We start from the raw sequence: 27,051 nt of genomic DNA, 5'->3' as shown, positions 1-27,051 counted from the left end.
GCTTTTAGATCAATGAGGCTGTATAAATGTGGAGGTAATAAACAGATGGTCATGGATGCCTACTTCGGGGAGGCATAAATATTTTAGGTTTTTGGTCACTTTATGGATTACAGAGCAGGGCTGAACAAAATGAGGAATATTCACCTCTTGTCCAGGATTATATATTTTGGCGAAGCAGTTTAACACGGTTAATATATTTGCATTGTCAGCCAAACTCTAAACATATTCTGTAGCAGTCAAAAGGAAATCAAATGTTTATATTTTTACTGAAAGATATTTCCTCTGTCAAATGTATAAGCGGGTACTTGTCGAATTATAAAAGAAAAAATTGTGATATTAAACATAAAATGGTATATCTGATAGCTAAACATGGAATAGGTATATTTATGCATACACACACAGTATATCATTATTTAACAGGATAATGGTTTTATTATTGCAAAATTATGTTGTAACATTACTCACATCCAAATAATAGATGTACATCATGCAAGTCATATCCCATATATATTTTAAACCTCAAGTAAATATTTATTTATCTCAACTATATCAGTAATTAAAGCAAAAATAGATATACATCAACGTGTGTAAGCACAGCAATGTATTTATTACGAGATATTCAACGAATAATGGGATTTTAGAGGAGTGATGTACTTTTATAATGCTGTATATGTAACAGTGATATTTAAAGTGTCTTATTTTATAAACGTTTTCATGGTAGAATATTTTTCAAATTGGCTACTAAATAGAAATTTCTGACAGTTAATTTGTTGACGATGAAAAAATAATTGGATTATGGGCTATGAATGTGGGATAATTAGCTCAAATTTCATTTACAAAACAACCGATAAAAATATATGCGAAGTTTAAATACAAAATACTGTTTTCATTCAAATAGCATTGACTTAACTTTTTCAAATTAATTATTTTTTGTGTAAAAAAATTCAGCTCAAATTGCTTCCAGTAGTTTAACACGTAGACTTTCGCGACCAATATCATCCATAATACAGATTGTAAATGTTGTGGCTTGGCTCTCCAACACACTGGTGTGCTGTACGAGTGACGAATTGGCATGTTATGTTATATTAATGCATCTGCATCTCAAGAAAAATATTATAAAACAAATCCCATTAATTGGTTTACTATTTCATGGGACGTCCTTTGCCAGTACCATGTAACAGTGCCAGCAATTAAATACATTTATATTTTTTGGTCATTCAATTTGACTTGAAGGAAACACGACATTAAATTAGCAAACAATAAATGGCTAATCCTGCCCCTCATCTAGTGCTGATGCCGTTCCTGCTGCACTGCTCCACTGCAGCCCAGCCAAGGTGCAACAAGTAAGCCCTTCAAATTCCGATGACGTACGTGAACGTCATGAGTTTTTCTTCCGAAAGTCAAGAAGAAAAACACGAAAATAAAATAACGGTATCGTCTTCAGGCTTCCACAAGGCCATGGGGGAGGGCGTGTGGAACAGTTTGCCGCCAGCTTTCATAGAGTGCATTCATGTCTCTACAGTTCTCTGCAATGTCTTCAAAAACAACGGCGCTATGCCTCTCTAAATAAAATTAATGCTAATCGCTTACGCGTTCCGAGATTCAGCGGTGAACGGCACCGACCCTCATAACGGGAAAGGGCTTAAGAGTCAAAATGCAGTCAAATCAATGTGACAATAATCATTTATGTTTGCTGCACTGTTAATCAATAATAATGCGACGTAATTCGCTTTAATACTTATATTCTAAAACCTGTTCAATGCATCTATATATTTTCATCGCATGTATCCAGATCACGGAGTAATAACCCCTAACTTTGCTCACATAGTATATACTTATGTACTCTTTGCATATCCAATAATTGTATATAAATATGACTGTGGTCAAAACAATACCGAAGTACATTTTTTGAACGTGAAATCCCAATTCACGTGCTTGCAAAAACATATTTCGACTGACTTTCAAAATAAAAATGGCTGAATCAGAAAAAAATTGTGGTTATTTGGCCATATTGTGGGAAATATTGACAAAACTGTCATTCTACTAGCACGTAAATTAAATCCCCAAGACATTTTTATTTATTCCCAGCACCATTCACCTGCCAACAATGTTCCCAACATCTCAACATTTACTCGGCATGTGTAAAGCTGATCCAAAGTGGAGAGATGCAAAGGATAGAACTAGCAAAAAAATCTCACAATTGCTAAATATTCTAAAAGGATACATTTTACACTCAAATAAAATCCTATAAAATTACAGCCATTTATAAATCCACTGATGGATGAAGGCCTTCCCACAGTTTGTTGATCATGGAGGTTATTTGGCCATTCTTCAGCATGCTGGTTAGGGCGGGTTTGTGAAGGGGGCAATCGTGTGCTACCTGATTTACAAGTTACTAACATACAGTGAAATGTTTTAGCCAGAAGATTTTCAACTCGACCAAAAATAAAGCAATACATATATAAAAGAGGAAATAAAAACATTGCAGTGGATCATATTCATAGAGACTCATATGGTGTCAGTAAAGCATTGCAGTGGATACATTGGCAGAAGTTTATTAATCGGGAAATAAAATAAAATAAACGAAAGTAAAAGTGGAGTGATACTCATCACAAAAGCAGCGCTAAGCCAGTGATGGACATTCCACACTATCATGACAGAAGCCACTCTCTGCAAAGGATGACCACTGTTGACTTTTTACAAAGTGGTAATACTTTTATCGATCTCAGAAGGATGATAGGCTGACTTGACCCCGACAAGGATTTAAAATTGAATTACTCAAACCAAAGTACTCTCTGGTTCGATACAGGATATAAACAGACAACACTCACACAAATATACACGTCGATGTAAATAAGACACCAACAATTGCTGATGTTTAAGGATGGAAAAACACTGAATACCTGTAACACACTATGCCAATATGCCCACAATCCTAATAGCATCAATTGAGCTATTCACTCCAATAGACCATTGATTGTCACTTTGCTTTACTGCCTCGTAAACAACCCCTTTGGTAAGCAAACGGTTGTATCTGCTATGCTTCAGACTATATAATTAAATTCGAATTATGCATATCACAAGTAAATTCACAGCCTTATCTCTAATTGCTTTACGGCACAACTATGGGCTACCACAGCTGGCAGTAAACAATGAAAGGATTGTGGGAAGAGTGGAGGCTGTCAACTGCTATTGTTGCACGTTTATTGTGGAACAACCAACCTGCGCAGGAGGTTGTTGGATATGAAAATCTCTACGTGCAATTGTTTGGATTAGTACTGAGCAGTTATTTTGCTGTGCCTTTTTACACCTGATTGAAGGAAGCTTGTGTTGCCTCCGAAACGTCGTGAGTTATTATTTTATTTCTATTATTATTTATATTATTTTTATTATTAATTTTTATTATTTATTTTTACCTACGTGACTTTACCGAAAAAATCTAAGAGTACTGAACAATGTGTTCATGCTTCAGAGTGATAAAAACAGACATCGATTTGGTTGAAGCTTTATTCATATCACAAAAAAACTTTGATTAAAAACAATAAAGTCCGTTGGCTTTTAGTCAATCCCAACGTGCACCTTCACTCGGCCACAGCATAAAACGAGGTCTACGTTCACCTCTTTTCGTCTCTCGCTCCCTCTTTTCCATTTAGACTTTCCCCGTAATGTAACGCTTGCCCGCTACATTCAGCCACAATGCATTAGATTGAGATCGTGTCATTGTTATGCTAATGCGGCCACTGTGTGTATGCGACGGTGCTTTGTGTGCCTGTGGTGATATATGTGCGCACATGCTGTGTGTGTGTGTGCGCGGACTGCTCGTGTGTGAGCCACCTCGCGTGATGGGTGGGAGCAAGCTGGTTTTGAGTTTAGGGTTTTAAGTTTCGTGTCTCATAGCTTAAAAATGCATTGTGTGTTGAGATGAGAGAGGGAAGAAAAAACGTCAGGCCTAGTACTGTACGTAGCAATGATTACACTGTGTAACAAAACATTGTTTTCTCCCTGGGTAGTAAGTGTTATTTCCTTATTGCTTATGCCTCAAAAGTACAGAAAATGGCTCTTATTCCCCACAAACTTTGCTTTTGTGGCCAGGACAGTGATATTGAGAAATTTACCTATTTGCAATAAGAAAACGTGTGCATTTGTGTCTTTCGTTCACGAAAAGTCCTGGTCACAAAAGCAAAGTTTGTGGGTAATAATAGCCATTTTCTATACTTTTTAGGCATAAGCAATAAAAAACACTTACTACCCAGGAACAAAAATCGTGGTACAGAGTGTGATTATCCAGCCAACACTACCCCAGTGAAGTGCAATGGGGCTGAATGGATCACGCTGCATAATGATGATGACGATGTTCCTTTTCGTTGTCTAATCGCCTTTGGTCAAATTACTCTCAAACGTACCTCATAGTGTGAGATTTCTTAAATGAAACAGGAATCAGCCTGGCGAGTAGTTGAATAGGAGGACTGCCTGGGGATACTGGACATTGTAAGCATGGCCTGTGAGGTGACTAGGAGATGGTAGTACAGCAAATAGATTCATAAATATAACTCTGCGGAGCTTTGTGCGTTACCCCTTCGTGCATGTGAGTTGTCTCTGTGACAAGAGGCAACAGCCCTCTTGCCCACTTCAGCAATTGTTTCCTGCTGTGGTTGTCCCACCTGATGACGGACGCTTGTGCTGCGCCCGAAACGTCGTGGTTTAATTTATTTTATTTTCTAGCTACATGACTTTACCGAAAGAACCAAAGAGTATGGATCCCTGCAGTCACGAAAACTTAAAATCTACATTACTCCTATACACCAGTCATACATGTTCCAATGCAGGACAATCCTCTAATTGAATGAGTCTTGGGGACCAGTGAGGCCTTTACAATTAAGTATAGGGCATGATTATGTATTATTCACATTCGTACATTTAAAGGTAAACGATACAATTGTTAATTATTATGATGTAATACTTAATAATCCACATGGTGACGTAGCCAACATACCATTTCAAAGACAACATCGATCTCACTTGGTTCTAACCAGCTCAAGTGGACTACTGGCACACGTAAAGCACAATCTTTCATCTCTAATGAGGTATGTTTAAATTTAATGCATGAGACTTTTCGTTCCGTCGATTATTAAGTGGCTATATTACACTTAAAATGCTCTAACAAAAGTAATAGCCTTTGGGTCAGCACGCCGGATGACAAAGGTGCTTATCCTGATACGATTATCAGATATCTTCCTCTTATTACAAGAGAAATAAAAGTACATTAATTATCTAGCAACAGTTGCTAGGTCACATGCTCATTTCAAGTGTTGCTTGGGTTTCCTAATGAAAACAAAATATCTCTGTTGGAATTCAAGAGGCAGGAAAGGGGGGGGGAGAGTTTTGCCTCTAACCCTTCCCCCACCCACGGCTATGACACTGCACTGTTCCAAACCCTCCAGACCTTTTCATGCCCACTCGAGCGATTCTCAACACGTTAGGTCACGGGCAAGCCCTCAGTGACCCGCGAAAAACTCGGCATAAGCACAACCGTAGCAGTGAAGGGAAAATGCAAACGGTGAAAAATTGCGTTTGATTATTTTTTTTTTGGTCATACGCAGCTACTAAAGCTGTTTAAAGAACACCTTTTGGATGCGTTTTGAGTTAGTTTTTCGATGTTACATTAAAATGAAGCCGAGCAGTTCCCTCTCAAGAAATGTTTGCTAAATGAACATAACTTAACTTGGAATAAAACAATGAAAAAACGTCGACTGTCCTAAAATCAAGGTTCTACGAGAGAGTTTTAATTCGACTATTTATACTAATGATCGTTCATGATCAGCCATCATCAATCTACTGCTGAGTGAACATATTCCGAAGCCATTGCCATCCCTCACGATCCTGTGATATGTTTTCTTGTTTATCAACGTGTTCTTTTCCCTGTCTGTCGGTGAAATTCCAGGCATGCACTTCTCTGTAATTCTTCTCACAATGTTTTACTTTTGTTCTCTTTTTCTTCGCCTTCATTTTGGCTGACTGAATTCATTAACATCGGTTATGTTATTCACACAAGCTTTGCCCAATGTGGGGATATGTCACAAGACCATGTGGGTCGTGACTTAATATATAAACCGTGGTGACATGCGGATTTGTAGCAGCCAATGTGTTTCCATCCATTTAATTAGGGTTTGCGCATCCAGTGCTCATTCATCTTGAACTACCTCTTCAAAATAATCAGATTAAGTTCTTGATGAGCATTACAAAGGCAGATCAAGCTGTTTCCAGTATAAACACGATCCGAAAAAAATCCAACGCGAACACGTTTTCACCAAATTCAATAGCTGGCTAAGAAACATGGGTCAATAGTAACACAACGGAATCCATTCTCTGTAGTTACACAAACACCAGATGAAACAAATAATCATTGCAAAGCCTAAGGGAACCATTAACACGGCCAAGGACGATGTATATCTGAAGCATCATTCACCGAAAAAGACCTCTTATGGAACACGTTACTCCATAAAAAAAGAGCGCAGATAGATGGCGGACAGGTTAGTTTGAGCTCTAAGATCAAACCTCATTCTATTGACAGAAAGAGATATGTGTTTGTAATAAAATGCTGATAACAATTACTTTCTCAGATGATGTAATCACCACATTATATTTTGACCTTTCAACAAATGTGTAGGCAAATGTTCAGGACGATTCTGGAGTAAAATACATTTTATCCTTCCACTTCATGGATCTGTCATAATGTATTTACACAACCAATAAAGGATACTTGTTTTTAACCTTAAACACTTAAATAGAATACTATGAATGCAATTACATTAACAATGTAAATGTATCGTTTTTTCACGCACTTGAACTTTTGATTTCTTTGTTATAATTCAAGTGAAGCTCTTATCACCTATACCTGTTAACAGGACCCTGCGGGGTGGGCTGGTAGGAATAATACTTAGTACTGGTACAGAGATATCGACCGGGTATAGAGGAGTTAAAGAAAAAATTACTGTATTCTAGTGTAACGTTAATTAAAAGTGTTTGTTTTGACAAGAAACGCTGTGAGATTTAAAGACTCGTAGTCTTTCATTTCCAACACCACCCTCAACACCACCCCTCCCACGGACGGACGGACGGACGGACGGACGGACGGACACATTAATCTATTGGTGGTCTGGTCCACTTCGTTCCTACCAGAATCACATACTCTGATTATTCGTGCCCACAAATTAATCCATACAAAGTCCTATTATGTGAGCTTCTCCACAGATAAGAGGAGGCACTCAAAAGTGGCAGCAAATTAATTATATTATCTGACTCTGCGTTGATGTCATACCCTGGGAGTGAACATCCTTTTTCGAAGCCTTTGTGCAGATAAACAGGAGTGAATTTGAAGCAGTGGAACATTCGTCCTATTATCCGTGTTCTACCACGTGAATTAAAAGGAAGCATTTGCATTGATAAACACGGATATAATGGGATCCACTTGTAGAAGGGCACCACGGTGGCGAGATGTTAACTACCTCGCCTGGTTGTGGGTTCGATCCCGACCCTGACGCCTGTATATTTGAAGTTTGCATGATCTCCCCGTGGTCACGTGGATTTTTCTCCAGGTCCTCCGGTTTTTCTCTCCACATTTAGAATCGGCATGCATTTATAGCCTTTGGCTGCTGTACATTTCCAAGTGATAAGCCACTTGGTTGAGCGATCATCTGTGGCGAGGTTGCTCTTGAGCAATAGCTCTATAGCTCAGTGGGCCTTACTTGGTAAAAAATATATATATAGTTTCGTCCAGTAGCACTCCTCACATCAAATTGGATAAGTGGAGGTTCGCTGTATGCACGCTTGGCACGGCTCAGCGCTGAGAGTGCTCGACGAACGCTTGCATTACCTGTTGCTGTTCTGCAACCTGACGCGCTCGCTCTGGTGAAGGGGCAGCCCGTTGTGCAGCCAGATGATCCGCGGACTTGGGGTGCCTTGCGCGGAGCAAGTGAGCACAGCCGAAGCGCCCAGAGATCGCGTCACCGACTGGGGCGGCTGCATGAACTCCGGTGGCGCTGTGGGTTGCCGAGGCAGCACAAGGACGTGAACCGTTAAAAGCGACCCGTTTTGTGAGTGCTCCAAAGAGTTGTTAACAGTCATCAGGAAGCTAAGGTGAGGTTAGAATGAGCGTGCTTTCAAGGGGGATTTGATGGAACAACAGTTCAAGGGGAGTGAACACTTACTCATGCCAAACACTCAAGTTTGCCAAACGAAAGACTCAAACAATTCTTGGGAGTTTCTGTTTGTTGCTCTTATACAAACACCACTGGTAAAGGGTTGGACGTTTGTGATGATGAATGTGCATTACAACAGGATGTGTATCTGAGTTATAGCTTTCGGATCGTAAATCAGGGCTTGTGGCAAATACGCTTTCACTGCTACATTAACCACCCCAGTTCACACTAAGCAAGCAATAACACACAAAGCATAACAGATATGGCCTGTTACCAACCTGATTTCAACATTAAAATGTATGTTCATGCCTAATAATTTATGAACGTGGCAAAATGTTCTCCGAAAGGGATGAACTTAAACAAAGGTAGCATTCATCACGATTTTAGTAGCCTCACAGAAATGGAGTGATTGTACGAGCCAGTGTTTATCAATCATTTATAAACGCACAATATCACGGTGTTGAAAAATGTAAGGATTCTGTAAAAAGAAAAAATACCATTGCTTTATTTCAGTGCAGCACACTGCAATTATTTTAACCTGACCCTTTCACAAACACAACGAATGATGCATTAAACCCATCCATTGTCATCAAGTCACTTTAACTTAAGGAGCACGTCTTCCCATGTGCACACTACAGCTGTGCCATTGGCAGGGTGTAGTGGGAGATAAAAGTCAGTTTCCTTTAATAGTGACACTGGTGATTAATGTTCACATGTGGCTTAGAGTAGACACCCTGGCGTTACTTTGCAGCTTCTTTGAATAGTCCCATCCCTTCATGTGACAGGACGCAAGTGAACACGCACACACGGTTTTTATCCAATGCAGGTGCATTACAAGGTTTTGTGGGTCTTGGTGCAATTGTAAAAAAAAAATCCTTCAAGCTTGTACGGCAAAACTAATGTTTTCAATGGAAACCTTATATTTCAATATAGTGGTGTGTAGAGATAGGAAGCAGGAGGCTTAATGTGTCTGTGGACAGAGTACTGGGCTGACACTGCTGACGACCCCGCTTCCAATCTACGCAGCCACCCACGATTAAATCAAGTGTAGCAGCAACTCCGTGGTCTCAGGCTGGTCATCTTGAGACATGACGCACTGGGAGCACAATTGGAATGTGTGTTATTAATTTACAAAAATGCGAGCATTACTTTTTGACGGCAGTAATATGTGATGTGTAGAGACAATCATGACTGACCTAAGTGACGTGAATTAAGCCTCCAAAACCATAAGGCCTGGAGGTTTATTGGTTTTACTCAAAGCGCAGGGTCAGTGTACAGTTCTCAAGTGCTTTAAGTCTCCAGATAAACACTTAAAAAGATGTGATCCTCATCACCAGTGAACCAAGTATTTGCCTTTTGTGAAATGTGATGCTAAAGCCAAAGAAAAGTGGTCCAAAGCTTTCACCAGCTCCAAGTACTACAATAATAATAATGGCACAATAACAATCTTGATTTGAAGCTTTCGTGACTGCAGGAATCCTTACTCTTTCGTTCTTTCGGTAAATTCGTAGTTAGAAATAAATTAAATTTTAATTTAAATAAAATTTTAAATTATTTCTAACTACGTGACTTTACCGAAAAAACCAAAGAGTATGGACACAATAACATAATGTACTAATATACAATACTTTATTATTAATAACAATGGCTTGTTAATAACAATAAATTGTAAAATATATTTTTTATATAGCTTTAGTTTTTGAGTATAAATGATAAGCCGGATAAAAAATCACGCGTGCATTTATTTTATTGTTTTAATTAATCTTTCACGTGCAATTGCGTGTGAAGAAAAAGAATACGTGCTGCAGGGAGCACTGCCATTAGCGTTATGTCACCACGGAGAGGTATGGGCACATCACGTGATATGCGGAGGCGCATAAAACAGCGTGAGCCTTCCTTCCATCTCCCTGCATTAGTGGGTACATCTCGGTTTACTTTTTGTGTTGTCTCGTGTTAATGCGGTCTCTTCCTGCGTATTTTGTTTTCGTTTCCTCTTCCTGCCTCGCCTATTCTCTCTTTCCCTCTCACTGATATGCTGCCTTGTCCTCACCCTTATTTTGCTGCAATCCCTCCATTTTTGTGGTCTAGCTCCCTCGTCTAATTATATTTCGATGAATAAACCATTTGGCAACATACTTAATTGATAAGTGTGCATGCTAACAGAATTGAGATGACTGAATGCATTCGTGAAAATTATACATTTTTTAAAATTATCTTTATTTCTTCGAGCGATAAAAATCAAGGTATCATGGTAACTCAAGTGACGGTCGGGTTGGACTGGTCGGGTTGGACTGCGTTCGATGCCACCATGACCAACGAGATATAAACTTTGAGAACTCGTAAATCTTAATATCCATCGCATTTCATTTCCTGCACAAAACCTCACTGTGTTAGCTTACATTGCACCATTATACCACAATTGTACAAGGCTATTATTTTTAAAGGAAAACATTAACTTCACACCATCCGACCTTTCTTTAATTACAGGGACAAAATTGGACTTGTAGTATGTAAGATCTTAACCGAACAGACTGCCTCACAAGCATAAATACACCAACGATAGACTTGGCAATGTAAAATGTTACTTAAAACGACAAACGAAGTTAAAACAAGACAGGTTATTAATCTTAAACATGATGATTGTTTAATCTCCATAAGAAACTGCTAATGTGGACATCAATGGAAAAAAAACTTGCTTAAGCTTCCCTTTTCTGACATGATGGATTGTCTACAAGACAAAAGGTCACACATGTATTCCATAATCTGTGCTTGCCTGTAATCCAATGCTCTCCCCATGCTCTCAAAGCTTCCAGCAAGCCTCAAGTAATTAACAGCGGCTGTGGTTCTTATCCTGTAAGAGCAGCCGAGCTCGCCCCCACATGCACAGGGCTTCCCGCTTTCCCCGTAAGCACGTGGAGGCCACAATCTGCCACACCCAATCGCGGATTACTGTCGCACGTCAACCGCCAGTGCCTCTTGCCCGCAACACACAAAAAACTGGCAAAGGTGATCCAACACTGCCACGACCGAAAACTTCACGGCGTTCGTGATATGACTGGCGATATGCGCCCCCCTCTGCTGTGCAAGCACGGTCGGCACTCTAAATGCAATGCAGATCCCTGCAGAGCCAAGTGGGTAATTTTCACGGGTAGATTACTGTCAAGAGTTTGATGGGCCTTCACTCTCTTGTTTTTGTCTACATGGGTTTTGCAAAAATGAAGCAAAAAATGGCGAATATTCTTGCTTCAATTGATGCTATGTTACTTTATTCTATTGAAGGACAGTTTAACGGTGAATTACTTTTCAAGAAAGGTGTAACGATGCCTCAGTTCATTGATGAATATCCATGATTAGACTCAGGATATGTGCAAGCCTATGAATGTGTATACTGTTCATTGTATGTAATGGGTTTACATATCCCCTCCCACCACTAAGTTCATGAGAAACCAATGTTACAAGATAGTATGTTCTGTTAATTGCGACCCTGAATCATAATTGATCAACATTGTTGGATGAGCATAAATCAATTACACCTCTAGCTTTGACATTAAATTTGAGGATCTAAGTGAAGTCTACAGTCTACATAACACATTCAGTAATTAAAAAACACAGAACATCTTCTCCTACACTAGGAGTGTGATGCTTGACAAGCCTTACCAGCCTGGAGAATACTGGTGTCTGGTCTCTTCTGCTGCCCCCCATAGTCTGAAGCTCACTTCCCCCAGCCATCTCTACTGTCCATTCCATGGCTGAAGACCTTATTTTCCTCTACCTAGTACTGACTGCCTCTTTCTCTAATGAAATGACTTAATACATTTTCTTTCCCCAGGTGGCACATGTTGCGCTGTTCTTGCATGGTGTCTTGAGATGTGGTTGTTTATGGACAATATATAAGTCCACATCGTATTGCTCATTGAATATCATGCTACAAGTGGATTCATAACAATGGCTTCTAACATATTATTTTCTTTGAAAGTGCACATAAAGAGTGAAATATGCTCCGCCTGTATGGTATGGTTATAATGATGTGCTCCCAAAGTTTGGATTCATCTGAAAAATATGATAATTTGGCCTAGATGCAAAAAAATTTTATAACACAAAAAAATATATTATTTCGGATTGTCCTAAAAATATGCCGTCACCGGAAGTGATGTCACTTCTGTGACATCATTTCCAAGCTTTGGTCAGTAAAATCTGTGACGTGACATTGGGTGATGTATATTTTGTTCACAGGAAGAGACAGTAAATCTGTACACAATGTAAAAGATCAGAACATGCAAATATCTGAAAAAAATACCCAAAATTGTGGTTAAAAAAAAAAATGACTGAAAATATAACATTGATGTGCAAAAAGGCTGTGTCCCCCTTCTCCACCGAGTTGGTGCACTCACCCTGAACGATGAGGCGACCTTGAGCAGTGCGACGGACGCGGGTGCCGGGCCGGTTGGCGGCACACACGTACACACCAGCGTGCTGCACGGCTACGTCGGAAATCATCAGATTGCCAGTGCCCACCACCTGGATGCCCTCCACACCAATGGGGCGGCCGTCTGTCAGCGGAGAAGCACACGGCCAGGACAGAGGTGCAAAAAAATTAACCCGTAATAACGTTTTTCACTCTAAATCCTTTATATGCGTGGCGGCTAGAGTCCTCTCGTCCTCTGGCTTGAGATGGCTGCCACCTATGGATCAGATGATTGTCTGCCAGCATTAAGCATTTGGTAATTAAATATTTATTTAATTTTTCCTAAACAGTGTAAAATTTTGGAGAAAAATTTTCACGAAAATTAATTGTCACGCACATCGAGTCTGTGTGCAAAATGTCAGCTCGATTGGATCACGGGAAGTGGGTTAAAAAACGACCGAAAGATTTGCACGGTCGTAAGCAAGCAAGCAAGCACGCAAGCAAGCAAGCGAACTTAATATAAAGGATTTAAAAACAGCATTAGCGTCACGAGAGAAAAAATATATACGTTGACAACGGAATATCTAATAGTTGATAGAGAAAGCAATTTGGAATATTCCACAATGGTCTCTCGTTTGGCAAGTGCATTCATTGTTTTTTTCATTCAAAATAGGTGCGCATTTAAAATGATTCATTTTGTGAGGTCATTTTGTGACACCGTAATTTGAGAACTAGTGCTACCCAGACTCACAACGTATATCAGCAGGTACCACAAGCAATGTGCGCAGCAGTATTTGGGCAAATCAAATTGATATATTTAAATCTATATTTTGTATAACTCAAAATAATGCTCAGAGAAAAAAACTATTCAGTAACAACACATATATTGTACATTTCACACATATGCTATATGTAAGTAAAAAATTGTGCTATTAAAGGTAACTCATAACCAATTACAAATATTTTTCTATATTAAATAATGCAATTGAACTATATATATTTATCATTGTCAAAGAGGAGTAAATAACGCAAGAGAATAATGAAATTCACTGTGTGTTTCACATTAATTGTTCAATGCACTGTGATGAAAAAAACGTGTAAATAATTGTATTAAAAAAGTTAAAGCATTTTACAAATCTTCGGGATACAATGTCCTTTAATTGTAACCACTGAGCACCAGCACCAATCAAGTGAAATAAAAATTGAAGGCATTCCATTCGCAACACCCTTTCACGTCCAATTGTTTTTCTCTTTGATTTCAGTTAATCAAGAATCAGGCTCCAGAAATCAAGGCAGAACACTCACATCTTGAGAGTGAAGAGGTGACTGCGAGTGAGCATGTGGTGGTAGGGGAAAGGCTATTAATGTGGGCGAATCCTAGCGCTACCTAAACAGTGCTGGGCAGTTGTCGCTTCTTAATGATTACGCGAAAAGAAGCGGTAAAGACATTAAGGGGGAAAGGGTGCCTATTAATAACAGGGATCTGTCATATTATTCCCACAGTGTGTCAGCAGGGGTTTATGGAAGCCTCCACTAATGATCAAAGCAAGTAATTGCAGTATGCATCAATCAGCCATCCATTTAAATTACGGCAGTTTCCGGCGCAACAATGAGAGCACTCCGAGCTCCCGGCAACGGTACTTAGTGAGCATCCTCACCCCCGTACAGCAACGCTCTGAGTGCTTTCAATGCTCTTCAGGTAAACAAGAGGGTGCTTGTCTTTAATCTCGTCACCTTTGTCAAGGATAACGCTTCTCTCCATGTAACCTATTTTTACAGATGCATCATCGTCATCATCATACGGCCTGGTCTAGCTACTGCTGGATGATGGCATCCACAAGTAGTCCCAATCCCTGACGGTTTTAACGAAGCACAAATCCATACATCTTCACTGTACAAGCTGATTTCACCGCTCCATTTCGACGGTGATTTCCCCCTCTTGGGTGTGTTTCCCTACTTTGGTTGCCACGCTGTCGGTAGTCTCGAAGTACATTTCTTAAGTCAACATGACCCTCTCTGCGTTCCATCTGATCCATGTGTGCCACTTTCTGACTATGAAATGCCAAGCATGCACATCTTCAACGCTTCTTTGTGTGCTTTTCAGATTTTGTTTCATATTCTTTGTCAACGTCCATAGGCATGGCGACGTTAATGATGTAGATGGTGAACTTTTAAATAATTTCAACTATCTGGTGGTTTATTATGCTGGTCCTTTACAGCAATTGTCTTAATGTCTACACTTATATATTCAGACTGTGTTGATTATTATGTGTTGTGGGACAATTATCATTTGTCAAATTGAGGACCTGTCCTCTGATGATGCCCCATCTGCTACCTTGCACACATTAAGAAACCAGTGGTTATGTTAATATTAGGCCCTTATATGTTGGCCTCGGGGTGGAGCGGTGGCACAGTAGTTTTCTCACTGTAGCTTGAGTTCAGTTACCATCCATGGCTAATATCAGTGGTGGGTGACATTTCAACCGCCCCCCCCTTCAATAACCTACACTGATAAGCATGCTAAAGAACAGTCAAGACCAACATGGTGTGGAGAGGCTTTATCCAGCGGTGAATTGACACAATTCTGAAAAGTAATGACTCAATGTTGCCATTATAGGAATATGAGCAAACAGAGTATGGTCAGTCCCTCAGTATAAACGTATTGAAGACACACTAGATGAATATATTAATACATGAAATCTAGCTAATGTAACACAATGCCGAAAGGAGGGAAGAGAACAGACCATACATGCCAAGTCTTGTGAATTACGCATGAGACTCGCATTTTTTTAAAACGGATTCTCACATTGTTTGTTGTTCACCTGAAAACGAATGCACTCAGCGCTATTTTTTGCAGTGTCTCACCAGCATCTGCTCCCGAAGGTTGCAGTCTTGTGTAAGGGTCAGCTCTAAAAGTTGTGTCTTCTTCACTTAGAGCTTACTTTCGCCTTTCTATGACAAACAAGTGGGAAACTAATACCAACTATCCAAGTATATTATTGTTAATTTGCTATTGGGGGGTTGCTCACTAAGGGGTGGACATTAGCCCACTGCTGCTACGCAAACTCACTTAGTCCTCCTCGCCTTCGCGTCTGTGACATGCCCATTTGCAACATTGGAACCAACGAAGCAACCTTTGATATATTGGACAAAACATTCAGGTAAGAATGTTTATAGTTTTGCCTGAATTTGTTGAAGTTATGTCCTTACACTCTATATAGCTATATTTTACACTGTATTTTGAAAAACTTGAGGTGTTAGTTAATGACTAATACAGTTATAATATTCGTTATATATATTTTTTATTATTGATGTATTTTTCTATTTTAGTTTTACCATAATGGACAACATTGTGGCATCAGAACCAGGAGAACAATCTGCTTTCTGCCCTCTTTGTAGATGGGATGTGAAAATGGCGGCATCAGGCGTGCATAATCTGGCTGCTCTTCAGGACAAAACTACAGTGACAATTGTTGACCCTGCTGTGAGGCGCACGTTCTTTGGGCAAAGGCTTTGCATTAAATATTTATCAAATGTAAAGTATCATTTGGTCAGTTTTTGCATATATAATTGGTTGTGTAAATGTGTACTATTTATCTTCATCAAGATTTTGTTTTTAAGTAGCGGTCTCACTTTATTTTAACCCTTTGTGGTTGACACGGTGGCGAGATGTTAACTACCTCTCCTGGTATACAGGAGAAGGCCATGGGTTCGATCCCCACCCTGATGCCTGTATATTTGGAGTTTGCATGTTCTTTTCGTGGCTGCGTGGATTTTTCCCTCCACATTTATAATCAACATGAGTATTTGGCTGCTGTCAAAGTTACGTGATGATAAGCCATCTCGTGGCCAGGTCACTTCTGAAAAAAGCTAAATTACTCAGTACCTGGTAAAATAAAAATAGTTTAGTATTTTTGTTTTGTTTCGATAGATGTTGCCGCTGCTCACCCAGCCGGCTCCAGGACACAATGGGCCGGGGGTTCCCTGTGGCGATACACTCCAGGATGGCAGTCTGGTGCACCGTCAGCGTGAGGTTCTGAGGGCCTGACAGGATCACGGGGTCCTTGGACGACTTCGCTGGAACTGCCGCTGAAAAAGAAAAAAAATCATCACGGACATTTTGTCTCGTCGCAAATGAACTCAGGAACCTTCAATATTCAAGTAACTGCCTGGGGATATAAACCATTTTATATGAAACATAAGCTCTGTGTTCTCTGCAAGCTCAGAAGTTTTTTGCACAAAATGATAACAAGCGTTGTTACTCCATTAAATGTATAAATAAGTGAAACTAAAAAAACAGGCCTCGCTTATGCTATCTCCTTTTCCAGCGCTAAGGTGAATGACCTTGTGATCCTGTAGGGACTGTGAATGTGAGTGCCGAGGTCCCTTAGGGCCTGTGGTCTTTGTGAAACCCAGTCTCACAATATTGGAGTGATGGCGCATTAGGAGGGTGGACTCTTGCTCCGGCTGTGCGAAGAAGTGGTTTGGTTGGGATTATTTTATTGTTGCCTCATCATTCTTGCAGTGACAGTTCACATAAAAGAGGGTGAAGTCACCCCTTTTATTTTAATTGTGCATTATTTTACATGGGAACGACCTACATTTCAAGCCTGCAGGAAAGTGCCCTACCCTGGACTGTAACACACAATTTACAGCATGTGAACTGCGCTGTCTGTGTGGGCTACATACACAGCCTACTGTCCATGATACAGTAATGAAATTAGCTCATGTTTGAGGGAATTCTAAGATAAGAGATTGTTCTTGGATAATATCAAATCCTTGTTTATGTCACTGGTTTACTCTGTAGCACATGGCAAGCTTTTAGCAGAATTATTTTTGGTCATATTTGGCACATCATGCAGGAAAATCCGAGAATATTCTGTCCTTTAATTTAATTTTAAAATTCATACAAATTGTTGCAAATAATTAGTATGAATAATTAATACATATTTAGTTCATATCCTCTGATCGTGACGAAACGAGCACTGCCGCGGTCAAATCTCATGAGACCCACAGGCCCTAAGAGACCTGGGATATCACGAGATGATCCTGCTCGTGGTTATTACTCATGGTTACAGCGGGAAACGCTCTTGTCCCGCCTGGCCCACAGTGGCACAGGTTGGAGCAATTATTGCTCCAACCTGTCTGTCTTGCTAGTCAGATAAAGAAAGAGCATGCCTTGCCCTTAAAGGAATAAAATAAAATTGGCCAATGTCACCCACTTTTATTCTAATAGTTTTTCAACGCGGAGATTACGTCGGGTTTAATAGTGATCGGTGCTTCACCGGGCGCAAAACAGAGGCAGCACATGGTGCAAACGGTTACGTTGCAGCCACGGGGACGTTGATTTATCTGTATACATTGCATCTAGCATGGACTTACAGCCAGATTGTGCAGATAAATGTTTAAAAAACCACACATGCAGACGAGATGTGGCAATAATCTGGGGAAAATGACTGTTTAGCATCAGATTACCCTGTGGAACGATGAAGTATCAGGCATACAACCTTTATTGGTACCCTCAGAGTATTCTTATATGGCCCCTAAGCTCCAGCAGCCATGACATTTCTTTCACAATAATTAGTTTTTTTGGTATATAGGATGTAATCTTGCCTGCCTGAGGTGGTCACTCTTGGAATGACATTGTTGGCCCTGTTGTATAATTCCCAGGACCTACAGGTCACAGATTGATCCATCCCAATGTTCCTGATAATTAGCTAGCATCCCTTCCAGAAGAATGTTGAGATGGATTGAGGAGAGGCCGATTCCAGGCATAGTCAGTTGGGTTTCTTTTCCTGAGGGCTCGGTGACATGTTTAAGTTGACTATTAGTAAGTGCCTCAGTGTCTAAAACAACATCATTAATAGCTCATCCTCTGGATGCAACGAAATTTAGGACAGATGGGCAATTTTCTTACAAATGTCTTTTGTTACAGCGTGCAAAGGAGCTGGAATGTAAAGTCTGACTAGTTGCACTGAGATTACACAAGAAACTGAGACTGTGTGTCTGTCATGTGACAACTAGGATTGAAGCATCTCATATTCCAAAAGTGGATATACACTCACAAGAATGTATTCACAGCCACATAGCAAGATGGAGGATATCCATTTCACTCACATAATAGCCACATATCAAGTCTGTTATAATAACATAAAAAAATGTCCTCTGTGCCTTCTGCGTGTAAGTGCTTTGCAGACAAAACATTCTACTCTGAAGATCGGTGGCGATCGAGAGGAAAACTGTTTTGCGGTTATGATATTAAGGTCACAAATGGGTTTTTATGTTTTGTGTTTATCCATCACCCAATGTATCTAAAAATCCTCAGGGGTCTGAAGAAAACAGCTTTAACTGTGGATCTGCTGGCCAGTGTGGATTAAAACATTTGCATATGTGAGAGTTATTAAAAATAATACATCTACTGCATACATTGTAAATGCATGGGATTAAGAAAAAACACTGGAATGAAGAAATAAAAAAACTAAAAGGGTATTTTTTGTAGTCATTCCACTCGGCATATAACATTGCATCCAACACTTACGTGTGACCGTGAGAAGAGCATCCATGCTTCGTCTCCGTCCTGCCACATTGCTGGCTATGCAACGGAAGTAACCAGAGTCCTCTGGCCGAACACCTGTGATCTGCAGTACTCCAGAAGGTAAAAATGTGTACCTGTCCACAACAAAGAGCAGCCAGGCCACACACAGCTTTACTTTCAGCAACAACGTTAACACATTTCACCATCGTGAATCACTGTCGATGAGAAAACATGTCTGCAATACCTACTTGCACACATCTTAAGGATTTTAACTGAAATAACACCTTAGGAAATGGATTTCAGCTTTAAACCAGGCGCATCACTCGGCTAACAATCTCTATGTTCAGAGGTAATCTATAGCAGGGTTTTACGTTGAATTAGGGGAGCCCTTCTGGAATCAGGCCAGCCATTTAGGAGCAAGTTATCAAATGACATTAAACGAGGAATGCGGGCTTCACAGTTCACACACGTCGGTGTAAAATGACGTGAAAAGAACACTTTTCAGCAGAAATTCTCCCGATTGGCTCAGCTATGCGTTGAGAGCAGATTGATCACCTGTCGTCATCTTCTGTCAGAGCTGTACGGTTTTTCTCCCAGGTGACGAGCGGGTCCGGCCGGGCGTTGATGAGGCATTGGAAGCGGGCCACCCCACCTTCCTCCACTGCCACCGGCTGCGGGTGCTGGCTGAACCGCGGCAGTGCTGAAGCGATAGAAAAAAGGGAAAGAAACCAGAGACCTCTGTCAGCAACGTATCCAGAAAATGCCTTCTTACGTGGAACACCAGAGCAATCAGCCGTTAACGGTTTGCTGACAGACAGTCTATAGAGACGAATCCCTCTGTTCCTATAATCTCACTCTGCAATAGGTCAAATATTCCAAACGTAATAGATTTGAGACATGTAAAAAAAATATGGAATTAAGATTTCAATTGAGCATGCACCGTAATTTTTGTTAAGCCATTTTCAAATGTATCCTATCTTACAATGGGGTTGACAGTGTCGTGAACAAACCTGTATTTGCTGGGTACAATAGACTTTAATTACACACTACAGTGATTTTGGATTGGAATTGAAAAAAACATAATAAGAACCATACATCTTCGAAGCCATTTGTATGTGTGCTGTGTAAGAAACTACCAGTATTACATTTGTAGTTATTACTTTAAATATAGCAGTGCAGTATTACATAAATTGCAGTCTTTTTCTGTTGGCTGAATTATTTTTTACAAAACGAATAATTTAATCTAAAAGTATCGTTAAATAATGAACATGATAAACCATTACATATAATAGAGGATGTAACATCCTATGAATGGCTTGTTTTAGTCATTTATCACCTTAATACAGTTAATATTTTCACCATTGCCAGCAACTGAATATGCACTACCAAGATCCATGCATTTACTTCTATAACCACATCACAATGATGATCGCAATTATTCTTATTCCATAATTACCGCCACTATTATTATCATCATCATTATGATCACTACGATCAATAGTGGCCATGCAAAGAAGCATGGCGAAGCGTGGAGCCGTGCATGCCTAGAATTACACCGAGAGACAGAAAGTGTAACAAATGGATAGAATAACAATTGCAAATCGTGGGCATTATTTTCACTCAGGAAATTGGGCATGGGCAGAGATGATGCCCGATACACCTTTTCTAGATGAGATAACGGCCAAATAATTGTTAATAACAGGACGGCAGCCAAAAGATAAAAAAAACATGCCAACGAGGATGACTACCACAGAAATGCAGCAGTGAGTTTCACTCATTTGCAGGAGTGAGCGGGATGTGGGATGGTAATGGCATTGGAATGCCTTCATCCAACAGGGGATGTCTGATTAGTGATGACATCACCATCATGGTTACTACTATCACTATGACAACCACCATAATAAGCGCCACTATCATCACAGCTACTACCTTCATCACTAGACAGGTGAGGATTTCCTCCCTCATGAATCAATAGATGTTTTACAATTCAACTCAACAATCGTTGCTGTGGTGAAAGTAGCCCCTCTAATTGCTGCTGGAGTTACATCCACCAATTATGCTTTGACTACAATTCTTACATGCACAATTTGAAGCAGGTATCGTGAGAATTCAGAATCGATAACTCAATGCACCGTTAAAACCTATTCACCATTGTTATTGGACTGGGCAATTTCCCCAATCCATAGGATGGAACTGCAATTCAACTCTTGTAATGGAATGTGATTTTGATGGGTTTTTGGCAATTTTTTTTCCAGTTTCAGCTATAACCATCATGTCGTAGATGAAGAATATATTCAGACATGTTGCAGAGAAGTGCATGGGCATGCAGACGGAAATGACCGTGGAAGGTATTTTTCACCGGAAATTTGGGAAAGACTTTGTGACCATTTTATTCTTTTTCCAGTAGAGATCGCACTTTCCTGTACACTGCTATGAGACAGATGAATGAATCCATTAAGGAGTCAAAGCATTGTTATATATGACCAGTATTTTGCGAAAGGGATTTCCAAAGTGTGCTTTCTAATGAACAAGACAGTCACCGTTCAGATGCGCTTTTGCGGCCGTCTAGAACGTTGTTTCATCCGACATTAGGAAGCTACTGATGTTCTGCACTTTTAAATCTAGATTGAAAACTCATCTCTTTAGAACTGCTTTGTGTTTAGTTTGTTGTCCTTCCCCGCACACCTTAGATTAGCACGGTTAGCTGCGTATGGTGCGAAAGAAGTTCAACATACGTACAACTGAAATTTACACTAAAATTCCATTAATTGGAATCACCACTGAAATTAATGATTCCTGCATCTGCACTCAAATGAATGGGATTATTTGACAGCTTAAGTGGAATCCCAATGGAGACACAGGATTCAGAATTAAAATGAACAGATCTTCTATAGACGATTTCTAGGCCTATACATTGCATCCACACAGCAAGCCATTGTAATTGGCCAAAGTGAGGTCAAAGGGATGATCCAGTAAATCAGAGTTGCCTCCAGTTCACTTAGGTGAATTCCAGATCACATTTCGAACCAGATTTTTTTTATTACAGACGAAACATTGGCCATAAAGACTGCATATAATAATGGTTGGTTTAAAAACTACCACATTTAAAGTCACGTACCCATATAGAGAAATGACCGAGCCTGAACAGAGACACACAAAACGATATTCCACGTGGGGGATTACAGACCGGCAAATATTGTTACCTGAAATTTCAATACACTACGCTGGGCAAGTGTGCTTTTCTTCACGTGCAACCGCCATGCCCCTATGCTAAGTAGGATTTAGAGGCGGCGGTGTTCTAATGTGATCAGCCGCGTGCGGTCGCAAACCCCCACGGGTTGATCTGGCTGGCTGCCCATCTGGCCCTGCCTACCTCCCCACCCCCCCGCCCGCCTACACGCAGCCGGCCACGCGCTCCCGAAACGCAATCGTGGGGGATTCCCTCGCCCGCCTTGGCGGACATCCAAACCGCATCCAACCCCGCGGCTGCTGCCGCGCTGCAGGGATGCGTCCACGCGCACCGACACGCGCTGGGCCAGACGTGACAGTAGTAACATTCGGAACCACCACCCCCCCCCCCCCCCAATACCAATAAAGGATGCCACGGTGACAAAGACGACGATTTCCACCACCCCCGTATTGCCATTACAGACTTGTTGGGGCAAGTGCTGTTGGTGAGATGAACCACAATACCTTGCTGATCTCGTCCGAGTGCATGAACCATCAATGATGTGAACTCTGGTCATCCTCGCCGTGGCTTTTGGCTGGCCATCGAACAAAGGGGGGTTCACTGCATGGCGCGCTTTCAGATGCGCTTCTGCGACCATCTAGAGCGCTCTCCTTCTTTCCGATATGAGGAAGCCACTGGAGCTATGAACTCTTTTACTGGTAGGAACCTCCTGGTTACACCAGCCCAACAGGGGATTATTGTGTCCGTCGTGCAGGGAGGGGCTGGGTGGGGAGGGAGAGGCTGGGTGGGGAGGGGAGGGTGGGGCTGGGTGGGCAGGGGCTAGTCAGCCCGTGGTGCCCTTATAAAACTCAACGTTTAACCTACTCACGCCGGCTTGTTGCCTGCCCTCACAGTCGGGCATATTTGCGGAATACACCACGCCACCGTTGACCCTGGCCATTGACCGAGCAACCCAAAGTTCCTACCAGCTCTCTCCGCAGGAATGTGTTTTTTTAAATCCAAGATTTAAAACTCATTTATTTTGAACTGCTTTTTGCGTTCACTTTGTTGTCCTTCCCCGCACCTCCGCCGCTTAGTGCGGTTGGAAAACGTACGGTGTGAAAGAAGTTCAACATACAACACTGCACACGAGGGTGTGGGTGGCCAGCGCCACGCCTGGCCACCCTTTGTGCCCCTAAGTGGCAATGTTTTACACACTGCACTAGGTACTAATGTGAGGCTGAGTCGACCTAGGGGAGGCCTTGGCTCAGTTTAGAGATAATCGTCACTGGTGTTGGTTGAGTGGAAATCGAACTCAGGTTGCCGGGTTCGTAGCGCAGTGAGCTAACCGCTGCCCCACCGCTCCCCCAGGGGTCCACGTGCAGCGCACACATAACACCATGCTCAGCAAATGCATTGACGAGCCTATTTGCAGAGTCGACCGACAAGTGTGCAATTAGTCAAAGGGCAATTTATTAAGTTATATCATTTACATATACTGTACACCAATTAATGGGCTTGCCATTTATATCCTTTGAAAGTTAATGATGATGATTCAATGTTGCATGTGTAGCAATTTTAGTTTGGCACATGTACAATGGTGGCCCAAATTAAATCTCGGAATAAATGTGTCCGAGTACTTTTCCACAACAAAACATTCATGAGTACGTAACAGACAAATGAGGTGGCAACAATATATCCTTAGAGATAATTAAAGCATGAAATGCCGACAATGCCTTGCTGAAAAAACAACAGAATGGATTTTCCTTGCCTCCTCAAACCATACTCGCAGTGGATTTGATCTCTCTCAGAGCTTACTTTCACCTGTACCTAACATTTCCTGCCGCCTCTCGCTCTCATGTTGCTCCCATGTTACATTTGCACTTATTTTTGTTGTATTCCAGTGTGTTTCGTTTACGAATTGTAAATACCTAATTGATGTGGAATATTCCTTAAAGACTACTTGTTCCCTGCAATACTCCTGTTTATGCATTTGTTTTTGTTGCCCCTTATAGAATAGCCAGGCAACTAGCTAAATGGGCTCATCCGTGTAATAAATAAATAAACATAGACGCAACAAAAATGTAACTGCATGCATGAAGAGTGTGGAAATCACCTTTGAGCAATATCTCTCTAAACGGTGCTAAGTAATAGCGACTGAAGCCAGATAAAACACGAGCAGTGTGTGTGTATGCTGTGTGCAGTAAAGATAAACTAATTCATTGGCATGTGACCAACTTCTGAAGAAAAAGGCCTGGGTTGTGTAATCGTAATTCTATAGCTACATTAACATTCACAACTGCATGTTCAATAGTATAAAAAAATTGAAATTGTATCGAATTACATATGCTACATCATAGTGAGAAAATACTTGATAATGGACTTGTGCCAGCAGGGGGCAAGACAAACACTTCTTGAGCATTGTAATACTTCAACATTCATAATAACAACATTGACACAATGTGGACCTCTCTGTGAACATAACAATGATCATCTATAGCGCTCTCTGTATTCATTTGAAAACAACTACACGGACTTTTTTTCAACTTTTCAATAATACATTGGGTACCCTTTGACACCCGGCTGAAGTTAAAGGCAACTGTATTGAACTCTGCATGTTGAGTAACATCCCACGTTAAATAATGCAACTGAGTTGCTTCTGTTTTTTTTCCACACAGTTGCGCGTCACTAAGCCATGCAGTCAATAACATCCGATATCTCTCATCAACACAGCACGGTAATACTTAGAGGCTGTGAAGGCCTCCAGAATGACCCCTGCCCTCTCAAGCCCAAAGGGATCACCAACACTCATCATTGAAAATGTGCCGGCTCAGCCTATGAATAAAAAAAAAACTTGCCATTGATGTTAGATGTGGCCAGGAATTGAACTCTGGTCGCTGGGTTCACAGTACAATGCACTAGCCACTACCCCACTGTTCCAAATATTCTCATAGCCATTATCTCCAAACAGAATTAAGTTGACTGAGTGTATAGTCATCCTGTGTTTAGTGGTCTTCCATGGTGCTTGTGTCCTACTTCTATGCATGTAACTGTATTAGACGTTTCGCAAATTTGAAAAGCAATTGTAAAATGTGTGCTAAGTCCTGATAATAAATCCATAATCCTCCAAGTCTTCCCTGCTCTGTTTTGCATCCAACACAATTATTAATATAAAATAATAAACTTCACAAAACATGTTAGAATAAGTCTTGACACAAAAATAGACAAAACGAGAAACATTAAAGCAAATGAGAGGGAATATGCGGGGTAAAAATGTGAGAACGAGAAGAATTGCAATTGAACAAGACTAGGGACTGGCACCAGTATGACGTGGATTTCATATAGCAGTTGAAATCACTGTAACCCATTTTACCACACTGTCCTGGATTTATGAATTCTGCCGTGGTGTAACGGTTAGTATAGCAATGTAGTTGTCCCCAGTTCGATCTCCTAGTGGAGCAGTTGAAACAACGTCCAAGTTTCTTACTGTAAATCTCCCCCATCTCAGTCCATACCGAAAGAACCAAAGAGTATGGATTCCTGCAGTCACGAAAGCTTCAAATCAAGATGAATTGTTATTCCGCATTACATCGTGCAGGTCACATGTGGTGACATAAAGTGTGGCTACTCCCATCTTTTCCGTTAAGTCTGGCCAGAGTGGAGGAGTAGGCCAAAATACCTTCCAGAGGGGCTCCATCGATTGGGGCCCCTTATGCCCACTGAAGCACAGCTTCAAGTCAACATCTTTATAGTGTCACCCTGTAGTGTACCTTCAGTTGTACGCTATAAATGTTTGTAAGTCAATTACACAAAAAACCATTGTAAACAACGGACCACAGCAAAAGACGATGATATACCAAGCACTGTAATTTTAGGGCATATACAAGCTTGAATACAAATATAAAACTGATGTGAAATGTGTAATGTTGTGGGAAAAAGCGTATACCTTCAGAGTTATTCAAATTAAATCATATTTTAAAAAGGGGTTCGCTATATTTAGTCAGTATAAATTGTTAGCTTTTCCTATACATTTATTAACATTTGTATTCTAATGGAATTCATTTTGGCAACCTGTGATCCGTAAAAGCAATCTGATTACTATATCTGCATTAACACACTGCACGGCGCATTTCACGATACAGAAGGTTTGTGACCTGGGGCAAGATGCAACACCATTTCCCGTTACCATCAAGAGAGCCATCACTGCAAAGCGATTAGCTTCACCGCTCTATTAATTTGTAAAATGCCTTTTCCTTATAATTATCGTTTGATTTGAAATCAAGCAACGTTTTCGAGCTGTAAGACCCGTCGGTACATGGTGTATCTTGGTGAGCATTCCTACACTCAACCTCATTGACTATTCACAGTGCCTGCATAGCTGCCATTCCACAAGGGCATGGGTCAGCATCAGTGACCTTTCCCATATGAACTCTGCACTGGGATGTTGCGGGATAATACCAATTTGCATATCCGGTTGTGACCTTCCCCATCAACAGACACGCTTGCATGTGTAACCTTCTCCTATGCTAGCTGTGCCGCACATTAGCGGTTAAGAGCTTTCAGCATAATTTACATCCTAATAAGGCTTGTGCTATTTATAAATATTATCTTAAGGCTGTGATTTATACCGAAGAACGGTATGCTATTTATACAGCACTGCGGGAGATATGGCCATTCGCACTTTACCTAACCTACAACAAAGCATATACTGCGAATAGTCACATTTCCCGTTGACAGCCCCATG

At 40.8% G+C, this 27,051-nt stretch overlaps 1 protein-coding gene across 1 annotated transcript in view; it reads right to left on the bottom strand.

Moving 5' to 3' along the window:
• The window catches only part of IGDCC3 (immunoglobulin superfamily DCC subclass member 3), a 67,600-nt gene that overhangs the window by 16,779 nt on the left and 23,770 nt on the right, over positions 1-27,051 (bottom strand). The window contains exons 3-7 of the mRNA XM_061557995.1: positions 19,694-19,838; positions 19,142-19,272; positions 16,552-16,692; positions 12,590-12,748; positions 7,874-8,039 (exon numbers count right to left, since the gene is read on the bottom strand). Coding sequence (XP_061413979.1) covers positions 7,874-8,039; positions 12,590-12,748; positions 16,552-16,692; positions 19,142-19,272; positions 19,694-19,838 — 742 coding nt within the window. The remainder of the gene's footprint in view (positions 1-7,873; positions 8,040-12,589; positions 12,749-16,551; positions 16,693-19,141; positions 19,273-19,693; positions 19,839-27,051) is intronic.

Source organism: Lethenteron reissneri, chromosome 24 (assembly GCF_015708825.2).
Source record: "Lethenteron reissneri isolate LAM-NWPU_2019-01 chromosome 24, ASM1570882v1, whole genome shotgun sequence".
Classification (NCBI taxonomy): Eukaryota; Metazoa; Chordata; class Hyperoartia; order Petromyzontiformes; family Petromyzontidae; genus Lethenteron; species Lethenteron reissneri.
This window is presented reverse-complemented; position numbering and strand designations above follow the sequence as displayed.